Source organism: Nilaparvata lugens, chromosome 4, assembly GCF_014356525.2.
Source record: "Nilaparvata lugens isolate BPH chromosome 4, ASM1435652v1, whole genome shotgun sequence".
Taxonomy (NCBI): Eukaryota; Metazoa; Arthropoda; class Insecta; order Hemiptera; family Delphacidae; genus Nilaparvata; species Nilaparvata lugens.
Genome location: NC_052507.1, coordinates 10,039,603 through 10,056,258, shown reverse-complemented (window position 1 = coordinate 10,056,258; position 16,656 = coordinate 10,039,603). Strand labels below are relative to the sequence as shown.

At 33.2% G+C, this 16,656-nt stretch overlaps 1 protein-coding gene across 3 annotated transcripts in view; it reads right to left on the bottom strand.

Moving 5' to 3' along the window:
- Nucleotides 1–9,408, bottom strand: part of LOC111049463 (cystathionine beta-synthase) — a 48,092-nt gene extending 38,684 nt beyond the window's left edge. Inside the window, exons 1-3 of one of the 3 annotated variants that reach the window (XM_039426607.1) lie at nt 9,103–9,408; nt 5,055–5,202; nt 812–918 (exon numbers count right to left, since the gene is read on the bottom strand). In XM_039426607.1, the coding sequence (XP_039282541.1) occupies nt 812–918; nt 5,055–5,200 (253 nt within the window). In that variant the 5' untranslated portion in view covers nt 5,201–5,202; nt 9,103–9,408. Of the gene's footprint in view, nt 1–811; nt 919–5,054; nt 5,203–5,882; nt 6,213–9,102 lie in introns of those variants that run through there. The other 2 variants (XM_039426606.1, XM_039426608.1) reach the window with 2 other exon arrangements.
- Between the last annotated feature and the right edge of the window lie 7,248 nt (nt 9,409–16,656).

Here is a 16,656-nt window from a genome sequence, read left to right as displayed (position 1 = left end):
TAAGGGAAATTACAATAAAAACTATGGAGAACGGCCTGGAAAGACAACGTCAATGTATCAATAAAGTAAATTCTTATGAATGGAAAGAAAAATAAAAAATCTCAGTACCCTTTTATCACTTGAAAATAGCATCAATGTTGAAACATGTTGTGATTGAATAATTCAAAAAGGGTACTGAATTTTTTTATTTTTATTTTTCTTTCCATTTATATTACTAGTAGCCCAATACAGAAAAGAGATAAATTCTTATGGCTTTTGTTAGTGGGGAGTCCCGTGCGGGAAGGTCCCACCTCACCTGAATATATAATTTATGGGCCGTCAATGGGCCTTACGACTGTCATACTTTAGCCGGGACCGACAATTTAACGCGCCCATCCGATAACAGTGATCCGGTTAAAAAACGTTTGGTAATGAGAGGGTTTGAACCCGAGATCTTAAAGAGAAATTAAATTTCTAGTGACGCCCTGCTTTATTGATACATTGATACGGAGTGATCCTTGGTCTAGTGGATAGAGTGCTTGCGTAGCAGCTATATGCTGCTACTTTTAGACCAAGGACCACTCCGTATCAATGTATCAATAAAGCAGGGCGTCACTAGAAATTTAATTTAAATGATTATTTTTCTCAAGTCACCCGCTAACTCTCTATTAGTACGCACAACACATCATCAGCAACAGAAGGGAAAAATGTAAATATTTTTGCTGTAACCACATTTGAAAATTAGACAGGTTTTACTCGTGACTCCTATACTTGATAAATGATATAGAGTTATGGAATAAGCACAGTAAATAAATATGATAGATAAACTTACACATTTCACAGACAATTCCTTCTGCTTTGGGAATATTATTGAGTCTGACCATTGGAGTGTTACCAACCGCACTCAAAATGTTGTCCATTAATTTCGGTCTTGGCTTCCTGTTGAGAAAAAAAATGCATATTTCAAATGTAAAATGTTATATCCTATACTATTAAACGAGCAATTTCTTTTTATATGTTTATATATCTGTATGTGACCGGATCATGAAAACGGGTCTAACGATTCTCACAAAATTTGGAACAAAGTAGGTTTATTATATAAAAATTCGATTGCACTAGGTTTCAACCTTGGGATAACTCGCTGAAGGACATTAAAAGGATAAATACGTCCTTGGAAAAACAGCTGGAAATTTTGTCGTCTGTTGATACCGTAATGGAAGTGAGTGAACGAGTGCATGTATGGGATAATTCAGCTGATCTCACGAGAAGAAAAAATTATTTTCGTTTATTCCTCTTTTTTTAGAAAACATGTTTACTTCAGAAAGTCCAAAATAGTAACAAGATGCTGTTAGTGTAGAATAGTACATAGTATATTAACAAATATTGTAGCAAACATAGTATGTCATTCTGAATCGAATTCATAGTATATCTATTTGTAATATTGATGATGTGTTTGCTTTTTGAAGTGTGAATAAATTGTTATTGTTATAGCTTAACCTAGATTTTGATTTGGACTGTAGTATAAATTGAAAAATGAACAGTTTTGGGCATAAGCCTGTTGTGCCTCCTCACATAACTGTAAAAATAATTGTACGACTGAGAAAATGTATAAATAAGTAAATATAAACTATAAATTCAATCTTTCGTTACAAATGTTCTATGCTTTTACACTCCAGAGCGAAGCTCGGTCCCCCGATATTTTTTATATAAAATGCCATAATGATTATAATTATCACATAAGAACAATAAATTAATGTATTTTACCGTAGCCACCGTTCATTGGCTCTCACATCTAATGAGACCGTTGCATTGAGTTTATTTATTTATAAAATTTATAATATAATGAAGGAAAGAATGGGCTCATACACGTACGGGATAGGAAAGATACGAATGACGCATCATCAAGTCTCAACTACTGGACTGATTAACTACTTGAAATTTTGCATAATGATTCTTAATTTACCGAGGATGGTTATAGGCCCATTTTAAATTCTTCAAGATTTCAGTACGTTAAGTTTTCAGTTTGTCAAGTTTTTAATAAGACCCTTGCGGTGCACGGGTTACCTGCTAGTATACAATACAATTCCGGTATTGAATATATAGACAATACTAATTCCGATAGACAATATTACAATTTTTTGAAAACAAAATTACAATAATTTTGGTCTACAATTTTGTTGAAAGCAACAGGCAATCGCCCAAAACTGCTTTAAACCCTAATTTAAAATAAACAGTTTAGTGGTTCACATGCAATTTACATGCGGTTTGTGACAAAACAAAATAAGCGTACCTAAATATACAGGCTTTATTAATTTGTATTTTTTGGAAAAAATGTTGTTGATTGAACCAAGAATGAGAAAATTTAGAAAGATAAATAATATGGTAGATGAACTCACTCATTTCAATAGTAAATATAAATATATATAATAATTCTGAATGATAAATTAAATAAATAATACATAGGTGGCACCATGACTTGGTTTTTGCAGAATTGCTTGGATTAGATAATATGACATAGTGTGACAACGAATCTAATAGTGACATCAATTGGTGATCAAAGTGATGATGACATTAGATGATGAAAGTGTCAATGACGAATTTGATGATGTCATTCAATGATGATTGTCTAAATAAATGACGTAATCGATCGTTCAACAAGTGTAGGGAATGGAGTTATGTAGATATCAAGCACTGATCAATTTGAAAAAGGCTATTTCCGCTGCATTGGCTCAATCTAGTACAATATTATTTAACCATTTTATGTACAAAACCGTCTCAGTGACAAATTGAGCAGTTTTCTGCACGACTAATCACCCATATTGTATGTTGACCAGAATAATTAAGAAATGTTTCTATTCTTTGGAATAAAATTTTCGATGAAGTGTTTTATTTCAATATGATTGATTTCAATTATTGTATTGTGTGAAGGAGGCAAAGTGGGTTTCTACTTTTTGTCTCCATAATATAATAGAGGAAAAAATTGGCTTAAACACGTACGGGATAGGAAATTCACGAATGACGCATCATCACGTCTGAAATACTGGACTGATTATCTTGAAATTTTGCATATAGATTCGTTATTTACAGAGGATGTATATAGGCTTCTTTTCAATTCAGTAGGTCAAGTTTGTTAAATTTTCAATCAGACCCTTGCGGAGCACGGGTTACCTTCTAGTGAATAAATATTCCAAACTTACTAATAATAACATTTTTTTAAACATATTGGTATTATGAATCTTTTCCAAAATATTGAGAAACACTGATTGTATTGCAAATTACACATTTTTATTTTCAACACGAAACTGCAGACCTGTATGTGAAATAATGAATTGTGAATATTGAATTTGACAATATAATCAGTGTTCTAAAATACTAATAATACACACATTTTCACTGAAAATGAAATCCAGTGCTTTAAGACGCGACCGAATTTTACAATACAATAATTAACGTATGCCCGGTTCATTGTGTGCAGTCTGAGCACCTCAGAAGAATTTCCTTCTGCTATTTAGTTCTTTGGTCAATATTTTCATATCAGAAATCCTTAGCTCTCTTTATATAACTTTCATTGTACATTCGAATTAATTATTACAATGAGTCTATTCTGTGAAAATAAAATATTAATCTTCCATGTTTGATACCTGGCCGGAACGGCTAGCATCTTAATTGAGTCAAGCCGTTCAGAAAATGTCTGGTGGGTGAAGAAGAAGAGGCTGACAACTGAGAGGTTCTGGGTTCGATTCGCGGTCTGGGCACAGATTTTTGGACAGTTTCACTCAAAGAATTCCCTTCTGTTATTTAGTTCTTCGGTGAATATTTACAGTAGCAGAGGATCTTTGTTCTATTCATATAGTTTTCATTGGATATTCGAATTAATTATTACAATTCAATTTTGTGACAGTTATTTATATGGCTCGTAGGCTCAACTCACATTTACGCAACTCAGGTCGAGAAGAGACTTGACTCTAGTCGAGAGCATGTTTTTCCAAATGGTGACACTCAGACCAGTCGATCCTAGTCTCCGCGACTGTCACCATTTGAAAACACATGTTCTCGACGAGTCGAGTCTCTTCTCGACCTGAGTCGCGCAAGTGTGAGTTGAGCCTTATCTCAGAGAGATCCTTTTGGATGTTCTGCCTTGCCGTATTGCCCAATGTCATTTCCTACGTATACTGAAGATTATAGGTGGGTTAAAGAAACGAGACAGGGCCGCCGAAAATAATGGATGGACAGGTGGAAATTCTAGTGATCCTACAGTGGTCGCCTATTGTTATTCAATTTCGACATTTTAGTGGTCTATTATTAAGGTTTCCACTCTGAGGAATATTTTGGTGGACCAGTCTGGCTACTTAAATGTAATTTCAGCTGTAAACCAGTGGTAGCACAGTGATTGGATAAACACACACATTACTATCGATGATGAGTACAAATTTAGTCAAACGTACGTGATGTGTACAGCCCACATCGATTTTTACGTACATTTGTTTGCCGTCCTTATAAATTCTACGATATTGGATATAACTTGACAAACACATGATAAGCATCATACAAGTTTGCCAAGTTGTGTTCAATCTGATAGAATTTAAAAGAACGCCAAAAATCGACGTTCAATAAGTATCGAATTGTATGTAACTCGAGTTGGTCTGTATACAGCTTGTGAGCAAGTTGAGTTTCATCAAATGAGTCATTGGGAATAATACAATTACAAGTACTGGATCACTGACACAGATTCAATAATTGTAGAAAATACAACAGATAAGGTGTAAAGTGATAGATAATCAGGTGATAAATAAAAGGGTGATAGATAATAATGATAGATAAGTTGGTGCTACCAGCTAGAATTGCCTTCAAAAAACCACACGGGGCCACTAATGAGAATAATGAACCGGAATCAGAGGACAATAAAGTCGAGAGTTAGAGGATGAACCTTTTTGGAACAATAGCCCAGTGTACAGGTAGCGCGGCCCCGGCTCGATTCCTTTACCATCATAGGTTAACTTATATTGGGTTCTTCAAAAGTAAAATACTATTTTAGTTTGCAATTAGAAATTGTGAATGAATTTGGAACAACTTACAACTGTTTGATTTGATGAGGATTGTTGGCATCGTTGGCACTGCCCGCCTTCCACGTGCATTTACTGGGTGCATTTGGGTAGATAAAGTCTCTTTCAAAAACATAGTCCCCACCTGCTTTGTCTTGGGTTCCGTTACTAGTCGCCATTCCTGAAAATTGAACAAAATACCGAATGAACTTTCATTCAATTGAACAGTTATTACACCTGTATTTCATAGTAGTAGTGTCAAGTGGTTTATCAAAATGAGAAAAAGTGGCCACACTTCCAAATTTCATCTAACCACCGTAAAATTACGTCACTGTAATGACTAATAATTCGGTCATTGGATCACTAATGATTAAAAATATTTTTATAATGATGATATCATTTGTATGATTTATAAACTAACTGTATTAGCTTAATAGCAATAAGAAATAGCTTAATAGCAATTGGAATTGCTTAATAGCAATAGAGAGCAATAAGAAATATTTCAAGAACCAAGTACATTGAGCATTGCAAACCCCTTTTCAAAAAAACAGGAATACTAACGGCAGTCTCCATAAATATCTTGGAAGTCGTTATTTTGGTCAAGAAATCAAATCCAATCTTGAGACAAGACATGCACAGCTATGGGAAAGACATAATCACAACATAGACCTCCCACAACATAGATTGAAAAAGTTCCGCAATTCTCCGTCTTATGCAGGGGCATGTCTGTTCAACTTGCTCCCAGATAGTCTAAAACAACTAGAAAACAATGACGCGCTAGCAAAGGGTTTGAAGAGGTACCTAATGAACCGGCCTTATTACACCGTTGCAGAATACATCGAGGAGCATAGATACACCCACCTCAGATAGCGGCTAGTGCCGTGGAAAACCCCGTTCAAGGGACAATGACAATTCCCCGGTCAGCAGACTGCGGCGAAGACAACAGAAGTAAAAAAAGTAAAGTAAGTAACCTAAGTAAAAAGAAATAGCTACCTGTATTTTACTTCTCAGCTAAAATATTACACTAGTGATTTATAGCCTTAAAAATATAAAATGTTGTAACTACTGTAATAAATTTTTATTGAAATACTGTGAACAATAATTTTGAAACAAAATACACTAACAAAAGCTTTATATGATCTACCAATGAAGTACCAGATGAAACTGAGTATAAAACTAATTTTCAATGTTCTTACAAAGATCGCACATTTTGAATATTAGATAACATTGAAATTATCTTGGTTCAACTTGGATGGATATTGAATTAAATTGCCGTAAATAACTTTTTATTGTTCGACAAGTTCATAGACAAATGGTTGTAGAATGCTAATATCAAAGTTAGGGTATAAAAAGCAAATTAGTGTAAAAGGTTATCTTAGAGACAAATTTGAATGATTCAGTGCATTTTTTTTTTCATTTTAATCAGTTTGAAATAACTCAAATTCTGTCAAATCATCTCAATAATGATGAGAGGTTCACAGATCAAGACTTCCAAATTCAACCTTGTTCGTTATCAGTTATCAATGGATGATGAAAAATGATTGTAATAATAATTAGACAGCAATTATTTAGAGATATCCTATCTCTGGTTCATCTGGAAATTTGTATAATTTGTTACATCATAAAATATTTTAAAATAATTTTTTTTTCTAATTGGCTTTGATTGATATCAAGGATTGTAATTATCGTAAAACTGACTGTGTTCAATACATGTTGCCATTAGAACAATGCTGATTGGTCAGTGATTTTATTTTTACTTTCCTTGCCCTATTACCATAGGTACCTAAGGAAAGTATTGCTTTCCAAAAAAAAATTAAGGTACCCTAATTTCATGTTTTCTATACGTTTCAAGATCCACTGAGTCCAAAAACATGATTTTTGGGTGTTGGTCTGTGTGGGTGTGTGTGTGAACACGATAACTTCATTCCTAATTAACCGATTGACTTGAAATTTTAAACTTAAGGTCCTTATACCATGAGGATCCGATAGTAAGAAATTCAATAAAGTTCAATTAAAAATGGTGGATAATGACTAAAAACCATATTGAATGAAAAAGACTAAGAAATTGTCAAAAAACCACTGATTGATTGATAATTAGAAAGACCGGTTTCGGTTATTACACCATTGTCAATCTCTGAAAAAACTGAGTTTACTGAGATTGACAATGGTGTAATAACCGAAACCGGTCTTTCTAATTATCAATCAATCAGTGGTTTTTTGACAATTTCTTAGTCTTTTTCATTCAATATGAATAATTACCACAATATCAACTTCTCAACTACACAAAAAGTGAAACTAAAAACCATATTTTCACGGTTCTTACAAAGATCGCACATTTTGAATATTTTAAGATAACATTGAAATTATCTTGGTTCCACTTGGATGGATATTGAATTAAATTGCCGTAAATAACTTTTTATTGATCGACAAGTTCATAGACAAATGGTTGTAAAATACTAATATCAAAGTTAGGGTATAAAAAGCAAATTAGTGTAAAAGGTTATCTTAGAGACAAATTTGAATGATTCAGTGCATTTTTTTTTTCATTTTAATCAGTTTGAAATAACTCAAATTCTGTCAAATCATCTCAATAATTGATGAGAGGTTCACAGATCAAGACTTCCAAATTCAGCCTTGTTCGTTATCAGTTATCAATGGATGATGAAAAATGATTGTAATAATAATTAGACAGCAATTATTTAGAGATATCCTATCTCTGGTTCATCTGGAAATTTGTATAATTTGTTACATCATAAAATATTTTAGAATATTCTTTTTTTTCTATTTGGCTTTGATTAATCAAGGATTGTGATTATCGTAAAACTGACTGTATACAATACAGGTTGCAATTAGAACAATGCTGATTGGTCAGTGATTTTATTTTTTTAATAGGATAGTATACCTTCAAAATTAACTTTTTGGTAATGGCCACTCTTATTTATTAGGATGAAAAGTATCTATTTTAAAAAACGGTACTTGGATTTTTATTTGCTGACCTGATAGATAGTAAGGTATATCTATAACTATGGTTTGCCTATAGGGTTGCAAAGTATAAAGTAGGTAGGCTAATTAATGTTAAAGGGGAAAAGATTCTAAAAACTAACAAAGTTTTATTTAATCCTTAGCTCACTTTCAATTCAATAAAAAAGAGCGCTGGTTCAGAATGTTATGTTTTTTGTTATTAAGAACCGAAAGCGATATATTTTATGAGGATCTTAAGATAGCAAATTCATGTATTTTTTTAGGGTTTTTGATGTCACAAATCCTATGCAAGAGGCACCTGCCTTAAGGGCCCCATACACAAGGGAACTTTGATCAGCGATCTTGGTTCGGGGGACCAAGTTCTTGTAGGATTTGTCCCACACACTGTAGTGGGGAGTGCAAACAACCGTTCGTTACTTCAGTGTCTTTGGGGGTCTAGAGATGAGTGTTTCAAAGTTTGCAGCTGCAGTGGGAAGAAAATAAATTGAATATATATAGATAGAATATATCGCCCCGGCGGACGAACCGAAAAGAGTTTTTAATCCAGTTTGAAGACCAAATTCGTCACGAATTTGGTTCGCCAATTTTCCACATACACTGGGGAACATGGTTCGCAAGAACCAAGTTCGCCGATCCAAGTTCCCTAGTGTATGGGGCCCTTAAAAAGATTGAAACTTTTGTCTTAATTAAATGAAATAAATTTATTTTTAACGCAGAATTCTCATCCATAAGTACCTGATTGAAATTAAAGACCTTATGAAAATACAGCAATAGACTGGCTTCTCCACACATCTGTGTAATCTCTTGTCAGCTATTTTATGATGAATAATAATTCTATAGCTAGTTTGATTTTTACTCTAATATTGGCGTATGAAGGAGGCCCCTTTTTCTTTTATATCATCCTTGAAGTGCAAAATTTCTAAAAACCTTGTATATACGTCGACGCGCAATTAAAAAAGGAACATACCTGTCAAATTTTATGAAAATCTATTAAATGCGCAACATTTTAAACATCAAGAGAAATGCCAAACCGTCGACTTGAATCTTAGACCTCAATTCGCTCGGTCAATAATTATATATTTAAAAAAATTTATCTTACCAGTAAATAGAAGCGCAGAACCTCTTCTAAAATCACGTCAGAAGGAATATTTTTATACAGAATGGTCTATTGTCTAAAATTTCAAAATTACTCCGTAGTACTTTACAATGAATAGTTTTGTTAATTGATAACAGCTAAGCTTAATTTTTCAATTAAAAGAATAATAAAATTTTAGTTTTTAACACAAACAGCAATACATTCACAAATAGTTACAATGCTAATTGCAAAACGCACAACAGAAACAGACTGACTGGATAAAAATAATGCAGGATGCAAGAGTCGCAGACGGAGCCGGTGGCTGCAGCTTAGCAGCTGATTACTGTTGCAATTTTATTTTGACCGTGTGTAAATACCAGGATGACCAACCCAAAACCCAGTTTAATGTCTAAAACCATGTATTCTTTTATTCATTGTAACTTCATAAAAATTATCATAATTGCTATATTATTGATCATAATAAATAGTAGTAGGCTCAATAGTGTACGTTCACCTATTTAATGTTGATGACGTTAACCTGGCAAGTGGCAACACTGATCATTATTTTGTAAAAATCCCAAATCGATATAGCGGGATTTTTTGAATGATATTAATAGTAGGTTGATTTTTCTTATAAAAACCTCAAGAACTTTACTTTGGTATCAATATCAATCAAATTTGAGATCTAATTAACAGCTATATGCAATGTATTTTGAAGTGAGTACTCAAATAAACATAGCTTATATTGAATAAACTAATGTGGCATAACCTGAAACGTTTTCAACTCTCTTTTACACAAAATATGATTAATAATTAGACTGTCTAATTCAACATTAAATACTAATCATTGCAGTTTGTTACTCAACTGTATTTAAAAATTTTCTATATTGTAAGTTGAGCCTTGTTGACTAGTGTAAAATATTTTAAGTAGTTTTTCAACAACCCTATCAGGGTTTGTGTTTTTATAAACCTATTATCAGCATTTTTTATATTTCTTACTTTATTGACCGAGCGAAGTAAAGTCCAAGATTCAAATCGACGGTTTGGCATTTCTCTTAATTTTTAAATGTTGCGCATTTACGGCGAAACTCGGTAATAGATTTTCATAAAATTTGACAGGTATGTTCCTTTTTAAATTGCGCGTCGACGTATATACAAGGTTTTTGGAAATTTTGCATTTCGAAGATAGAGGTAATATAAAAGGAAAAAGGAGCCTCCTTCATACGCCAATATTAGAGTAAAAATCAGACTATAGAATTCTTCTTCTTAAATAAGCTGACAAGTGATTACACAGATGTGTGGAGAAGCCAGTCTATTACTGTATTTGTATAAGGTATATAGTTTCAATCAGACCTTAAAGAGGTATGCATCTTTAAGCTGGGTTTACACCAATCCTTATAGATTCTATTAGATTGAACGGAAGTTGACAAACACACATCTTCATCATGTGTATGATAAGTTATTATGTTCAATCTAATATAATCTATAAGGATTGAGTTATTAACATTTTGTTAATAACTTTGGTCTAATCGCAGCTTTAAGGTCTTTGGTTTCAATAATTTTCTTTGCAGTCATGGTATTATCAAGCGTGCCCATTAGTATCAATATTCTCACATTCGAAAAAAACTAAATAGATGATAAAAAGACACACAGAAGAAAGGCTCTACATCTATGATTTTTGTGACTACAAGGAAATACTTAATACTTACTTACTTGATACTTGTTGTCAAAGACTGAGGATTCCAGATAGACAGTGTGACAAACAATATTGGTTGGTAGCCATTTTGGCTAGTCGTTGAAGTAGAACTGCTTCAAAAAAGGGGCCCATCCTCAAGCTCAGCAAATGAGTAGAGTGGCCTGTCGTTTAGCTTCTTCTCCACTGTGCTTAGAAATTTATCACATGGTGAATTTCTCAATTCACTGGGCAGCCTCTTGAACATGTAAATGACTGCTGCTGGATAGCTGTTATAGATGCTGCTCAATCTTGTGTGGGATGCCTCAAGGTCAGCAGCTCGGCGAGTGTTGTTGCTGTGGATTTCACCTCTCCTCGACCAGGCTTCCTGGTTGTCCATCAAATGTGTAAGTGAGCTGAACTCATACTGGCTGTAAATGGTAAGGATCCCCATACGTCTGAAGAGAGGTTTACAGTGGTCCCTACTTGCAGAAAAAGTGATTGTACAGAGTGCTCGTTTTTGGAGGAGCAGCACATGTCACCACAGGATCATCAGTCCATACATGAGGTGGCTGTGAAAGAGTGAGTGGTATGCCATCATCAATCTCATCCTGCCTACCACGTGTCTGAGCTTTCTTAGCAGGTATATTACCATGGATAGCTTTCCATCTCAGCCTACCATCCAACCAGGAGCCAAGCAACTTAACTGGTTCAGCCTCCTGTCGTATCAGTGAGCGAATGAGGGTACGTATTTGTTTTTTCTTCATTTAGCTTGAGTCTGTTTGCTGAGAGCCACTTTTTAGCGTCACATTGTAGTACTGCAGATCTTGCATTTACCTCATCACTTGTTGGACCTCTTGCTGTTGTCTGCAAAAATCACTGATTCCTCACTTGCCATGAAATCATTCAAGAGAAGAATAAACAGCAAGGGTCCCAACACAACCCTGTGGAACACCATGCGCTGCTCCCCTGATTCTTGAAGCTGCTCCCTTTATTGAAATATATAAAACAAATCTCATCACTCATTTAGACACACACAGAAGAACCTGTGATTTCTGCAGCAGCACGACTGACTGACCACCTGACAGCAAAGCAGCACGGATATCAAATATCATGATTTAAGGCTGTGCAAAGGCTAAAAATAAACTACTTGTGATATTTTTCAAAGTTTTTCGATTTGTATATCATCAAGCTATCAAAATGAAAAAGTTTTCTCAGGAAAACATTTTTTTCCGATCATTACTTTTTGAGATATGAGCGCCTGAAGTTTGAATCTTTGGGAAAGAACATTTCAAATTCGATAAGATATAAATCCATGAGATTTCTTGGATGGATTCTTCATGGTATTGTTGATCTAGTAAAACAAAAATTTTCTAAAAATATCAATTTTTGAAAAAGTTATTCAATTTACCAAAAATAACTCAACTAAAAGTTATTTTTAGTAGAATGAATAACTATCTTAATAATTGATATTTTTAGAAAATTTTTGTTTTAGTAAAACAAACATTTTCTGAAAATATGAATTTTTGAAAAATTTATTCAATTTACCAAAAATGACTCAACTAAAAGTTATTTTTGCTATTTTTAGTAAATTGAATAACTATCTTAAAAATTGATATTTTTAGAAAAGTTTTGTTTTACTAGATCAACAAAACCATGAAGAACCTATCCTCTAAATCTCATGGATTCATCTCTTAGCGAATTTGAAATGTTCTGTCCCAAAAATTTAAACTTTAGGCGCTCATATCTCAAAAAGTAATGATCGGAAAAAAATGTTTTCCTGAGAAAACTTTTTCATTTTGATAGCTTGATGATATACAAATCGAGAAACTTTGAAAAATATCACAAGTAGGAAGTTTATTTTTAGCCTTTGCACTGCCTTAAAGACTCACACAAAAGAGAGGTTCTACAGCTGTGAATTCTGTGACTACAAAGCAGCACGGAAATCAAATATCATGATTTAAAGACTCACACAGAAGAGAGGCTCTACAGCTGTGAATTCTGCGACTGTAAAGCAGCACAGAAAACAAATATAATCACTCATTTGAAGACACACACAGGAGAAAGACCCAACACCTGTGATCACTGTGACTACAAAGCAGCATGGAAATCAAATCTGATCACTAATTTATCCACACATACTGGAGAAAGACCCTACACCTGTGATTCCTGTGACTAGCAGCAAACAAAGCCGCTCTCATTAGACATTTAAAGAGACACTTGTAAATTGTCCTGAAACTGCGTCCTTTCAATTCAAGACGTCCTTCTATTTCTATCTAAAGCAACATTCGAAAACAATAAAAACAGGATTTAAAAACAGAACAGATATCAATTGTCCGTTGTTTATCTACTCAAAAATTGAATGGGTATTTCTATCATATTATCAATTATTATGTTATTTATATTATTTTATCGTACAAATTAATACTCAAATAATACGGTATTGGATTTCAGGAATGAGTAGGTCCTGGAATAAAAACAATTTGATCTGAATAGTTACATTTTTATATTTTATTGCATTAAAAAGGCTCGAAATACCCTAAAAACTACAATAATTCGTTACTAGATCTAATTTACAGTGTAAAGTTGCTGATAAAAGTCAAAAATTTCTATGCAAGCACAATAATATTTTGTGTAAATGGACACGTCACAGCCTTCTCAAAATGGAATAATTTGACTAATCTAGATACCATAGATTTACTTCAAGTTAGTGTATTCATAAATAATCAAATTCTTCAGAAAATGATTCGAAATATTTTTCAATAGTGTTTAAATTAAAAGAGGCTCTGTAATATATTTTGTTGAAAACATTAGGGAGCATAATTATTATTAATGGTGTGATACAATTTTGCAAGGGCAAGGGGCAACGCTTATGAAGAACCTTCTTCAATTTAGATCAGTACTAATTTAGAGATGCTTGTGGATGAATCTCACTGAATATCAGTAGGATAGAAATAACTCAAAGCTGCTGAAAAGGAAAATTCGTCAACATTTTTTCAACAGAAACTGACTGATTATAAGCATCCAACACTTGACCTTGATCAACTTTAAATATCAAGAGTTTTCACCATTATCAATACAATTTGGATCCAATTCGTGGGGTCTTTTCCAAATTTAACACACTCTGTATTTCTAGATAACATTAAGTTACATTTCCAGCCTATTTACTATGGCAAATACGGTACTGTACCTAAATAAACTCGTACAGTAATAGTTAACTAACTAAATATTATTCTAAAAGTTAATAATTGATTTCCATGAATAGTTTCTAAAAATATTTTGCTAGGTTATGATCTAGGACTCAATAATATGTTATAGTAGTAGTTAACTGACTGGTTTAGACCGTACTTGAAGAGAAAAATTACTCAGTAATATTACAGCTTTGATTCAATAATTATTATTACAATATGGTATTTATTATGTAGTTGATTGTTATAGCCTGTATATAGTATATGATCAGCTAAAAATATAGCCTATATATTTCAATAAAATGAATTTACTTCGAAACATATAGTTATATTGTGTATCTTATTATTATACTTGATCATCTTACACTTATAATTCATAAAGAAATCTGAATTAAATTTAAAAAATATATAATAATGAGATAATAAAATGTAGGTATGAAAAGTGAACCGTTTCTACTATGATATTCCAAGAATATTAAAAGGCTTCATGAAAAAATAGAATCTGATGGATAAAGATTAATTTTAAAGAATTGATAAATTGTACATAATGTAATCTGATTCTGATAGTTTTGGCCAAATTTAATCATTATTTGTAGTTGGCACTTTCTTTTAAATCAAAATGTAACATCCCTGATTGTTTAATGTGAATTTTCAATAGAAATTTGAGCCAACTGGATATAAAATAAGTACTGATGATGACACCATTGGTGTCGAAATATGTTTGATATTTTCAATAGATAAGTGATATTCTTGACAAAATCCCAGTGTTTTTATTATTATTGATAGATATTTTACACCAGCAAGAGTACCGTATCAGAAGGAAATAAGGTAGGCTACATTACTATAGTAGAATGACAATGATAATAATGTCAGTATTCTGCACCTTCAATAGATATGTATAATAGAAGAATCCCAAAAACTATTCAAGCGTTTGTGGAGCCCTAGAGAGGCGGAACAGATTATCATTGGCCAATATTGATAATATTACATAATATCATAGAGAAACGATAGCATAAGTAGATATACCATGGTATAGGGCGTTAATGTCGCAACTTTCACTGTTATCCCAAGCCGATTGTTCACATTGTTCTTTCTATGCAGCTGTGTGACACTGGTAGTCTCTCAAATTGTGCCGTTCATACACTATCACCCCAACAAAACAGTAAAAATTGACAATAATCGATAGTAATCGGCTTGAGATAACAGTAAAAGTTGCGACATAAATTCCCTATACCATGGGATATCTACTTACGCTATAGTTTCTCTATGATAATATCTCGAAATATCATAAGTTGTTTACAGACTATTTATGCTCCATGAACACGTGCATTTTACTTTTAATCAGGGGCCTGGCCCCTGTTTCATGAAAACGTAGAAGTGTTGTAATACATGAACAGCGGATTTTATCGGCTATATTGAGCATGTAATTGGAATGGTGATTCTCCTGTATTAAGTGACTTATAAGTTTTATGAAACAGGGCTCAGCTAATACTACTTTTATTATATCTGAATTTGTACAGAAACAGTAAAGTGCATCACCGGAGAGGAGTTGGTAATTCCCTTTAGTAATCTTCCCTTCCCTTCTGGCATCACCCTCAGCAAAAAATGACTTTCTTGTAAAATAATAATACTATTTTACAGAATTAAAATAATAATATTATTTTACAGAAAAGTAAGATTTTTTCTTAGGGTGGTGTCTACTTGAGCTCTAGGCTTGTACGTGGGTAATGAGGCGGATGCTAATGAGAGATGAATGGCCCTTTAGTTTTAGGTTGGTTCCGAACTACCGGGAAGCGATTTACAACTCGTGAATCATATTCGAAGGAGTTGGCTCAAGCGGTCTTAATTTTATCTATGTGATATCTCATCAGCGCGGCCAAGTCAAACCGCTCACCAAATATACAGAATGTCCCACGAAACAGCCGGTGTAACAGCCGGATTCTACATTAAATTTGCAACAAAAAATGTCTAAGAAAAATTTTCTTCTATCGACCCTAGTTTACGAGATATTTCGATTTTTCTATATTTATGAAAAACGTCTACAACTAGAAAACTATTAGTCAAAATTTAATTTAAAGGACATGGTTGGAAAAAAGAAGAAATTTCCAATGAGATTCATATAATTTGTTTCTTTGTTTGACGAATTTTTTATGAGTGTTCAAAGTTGAAAAAGTACATTCGTCGAGTTCAAAGCCAAATTTCAAACAGTTTAAACACTCATAAAAAATTCGTCAAACACAGGAACAAATTATATGAATCTTATTAGAAATTTCGTCCACTTTCCAACCATATCCTTGGAATTAGATTTTGACTGATGGTTTTCTAGTTATTGACGTTTTTCAAAAATATAGCAAAAATCGAAATATCTCGAAAACCAAGGTCGGTATAAAAAAATTTCACTGGACATTTTTTGTTGCAAATTCAATGTAGAATCCATGGTTTTCGGCTGTTACACCTTTCGTGGGACACCCTGTATATCAAGATACAGCTGTATATGACTGTAATCAAGTCATCAGCAGATGGAAAGGGAAATGCTCGTATGTTCGTGGTGTATAGATATGTATACGCAGCTATAGATATTATATACAGAGTGGGTGAAAAGTCCGAGAACGGCTCAATATCTCATATACAAAAATGTAATTTGATGGTAGGTGTGTTTGGGGAACCTACTCAAATTGAAAATACTACTTTACTATGACTTTAAAAATCTGGTGCGCC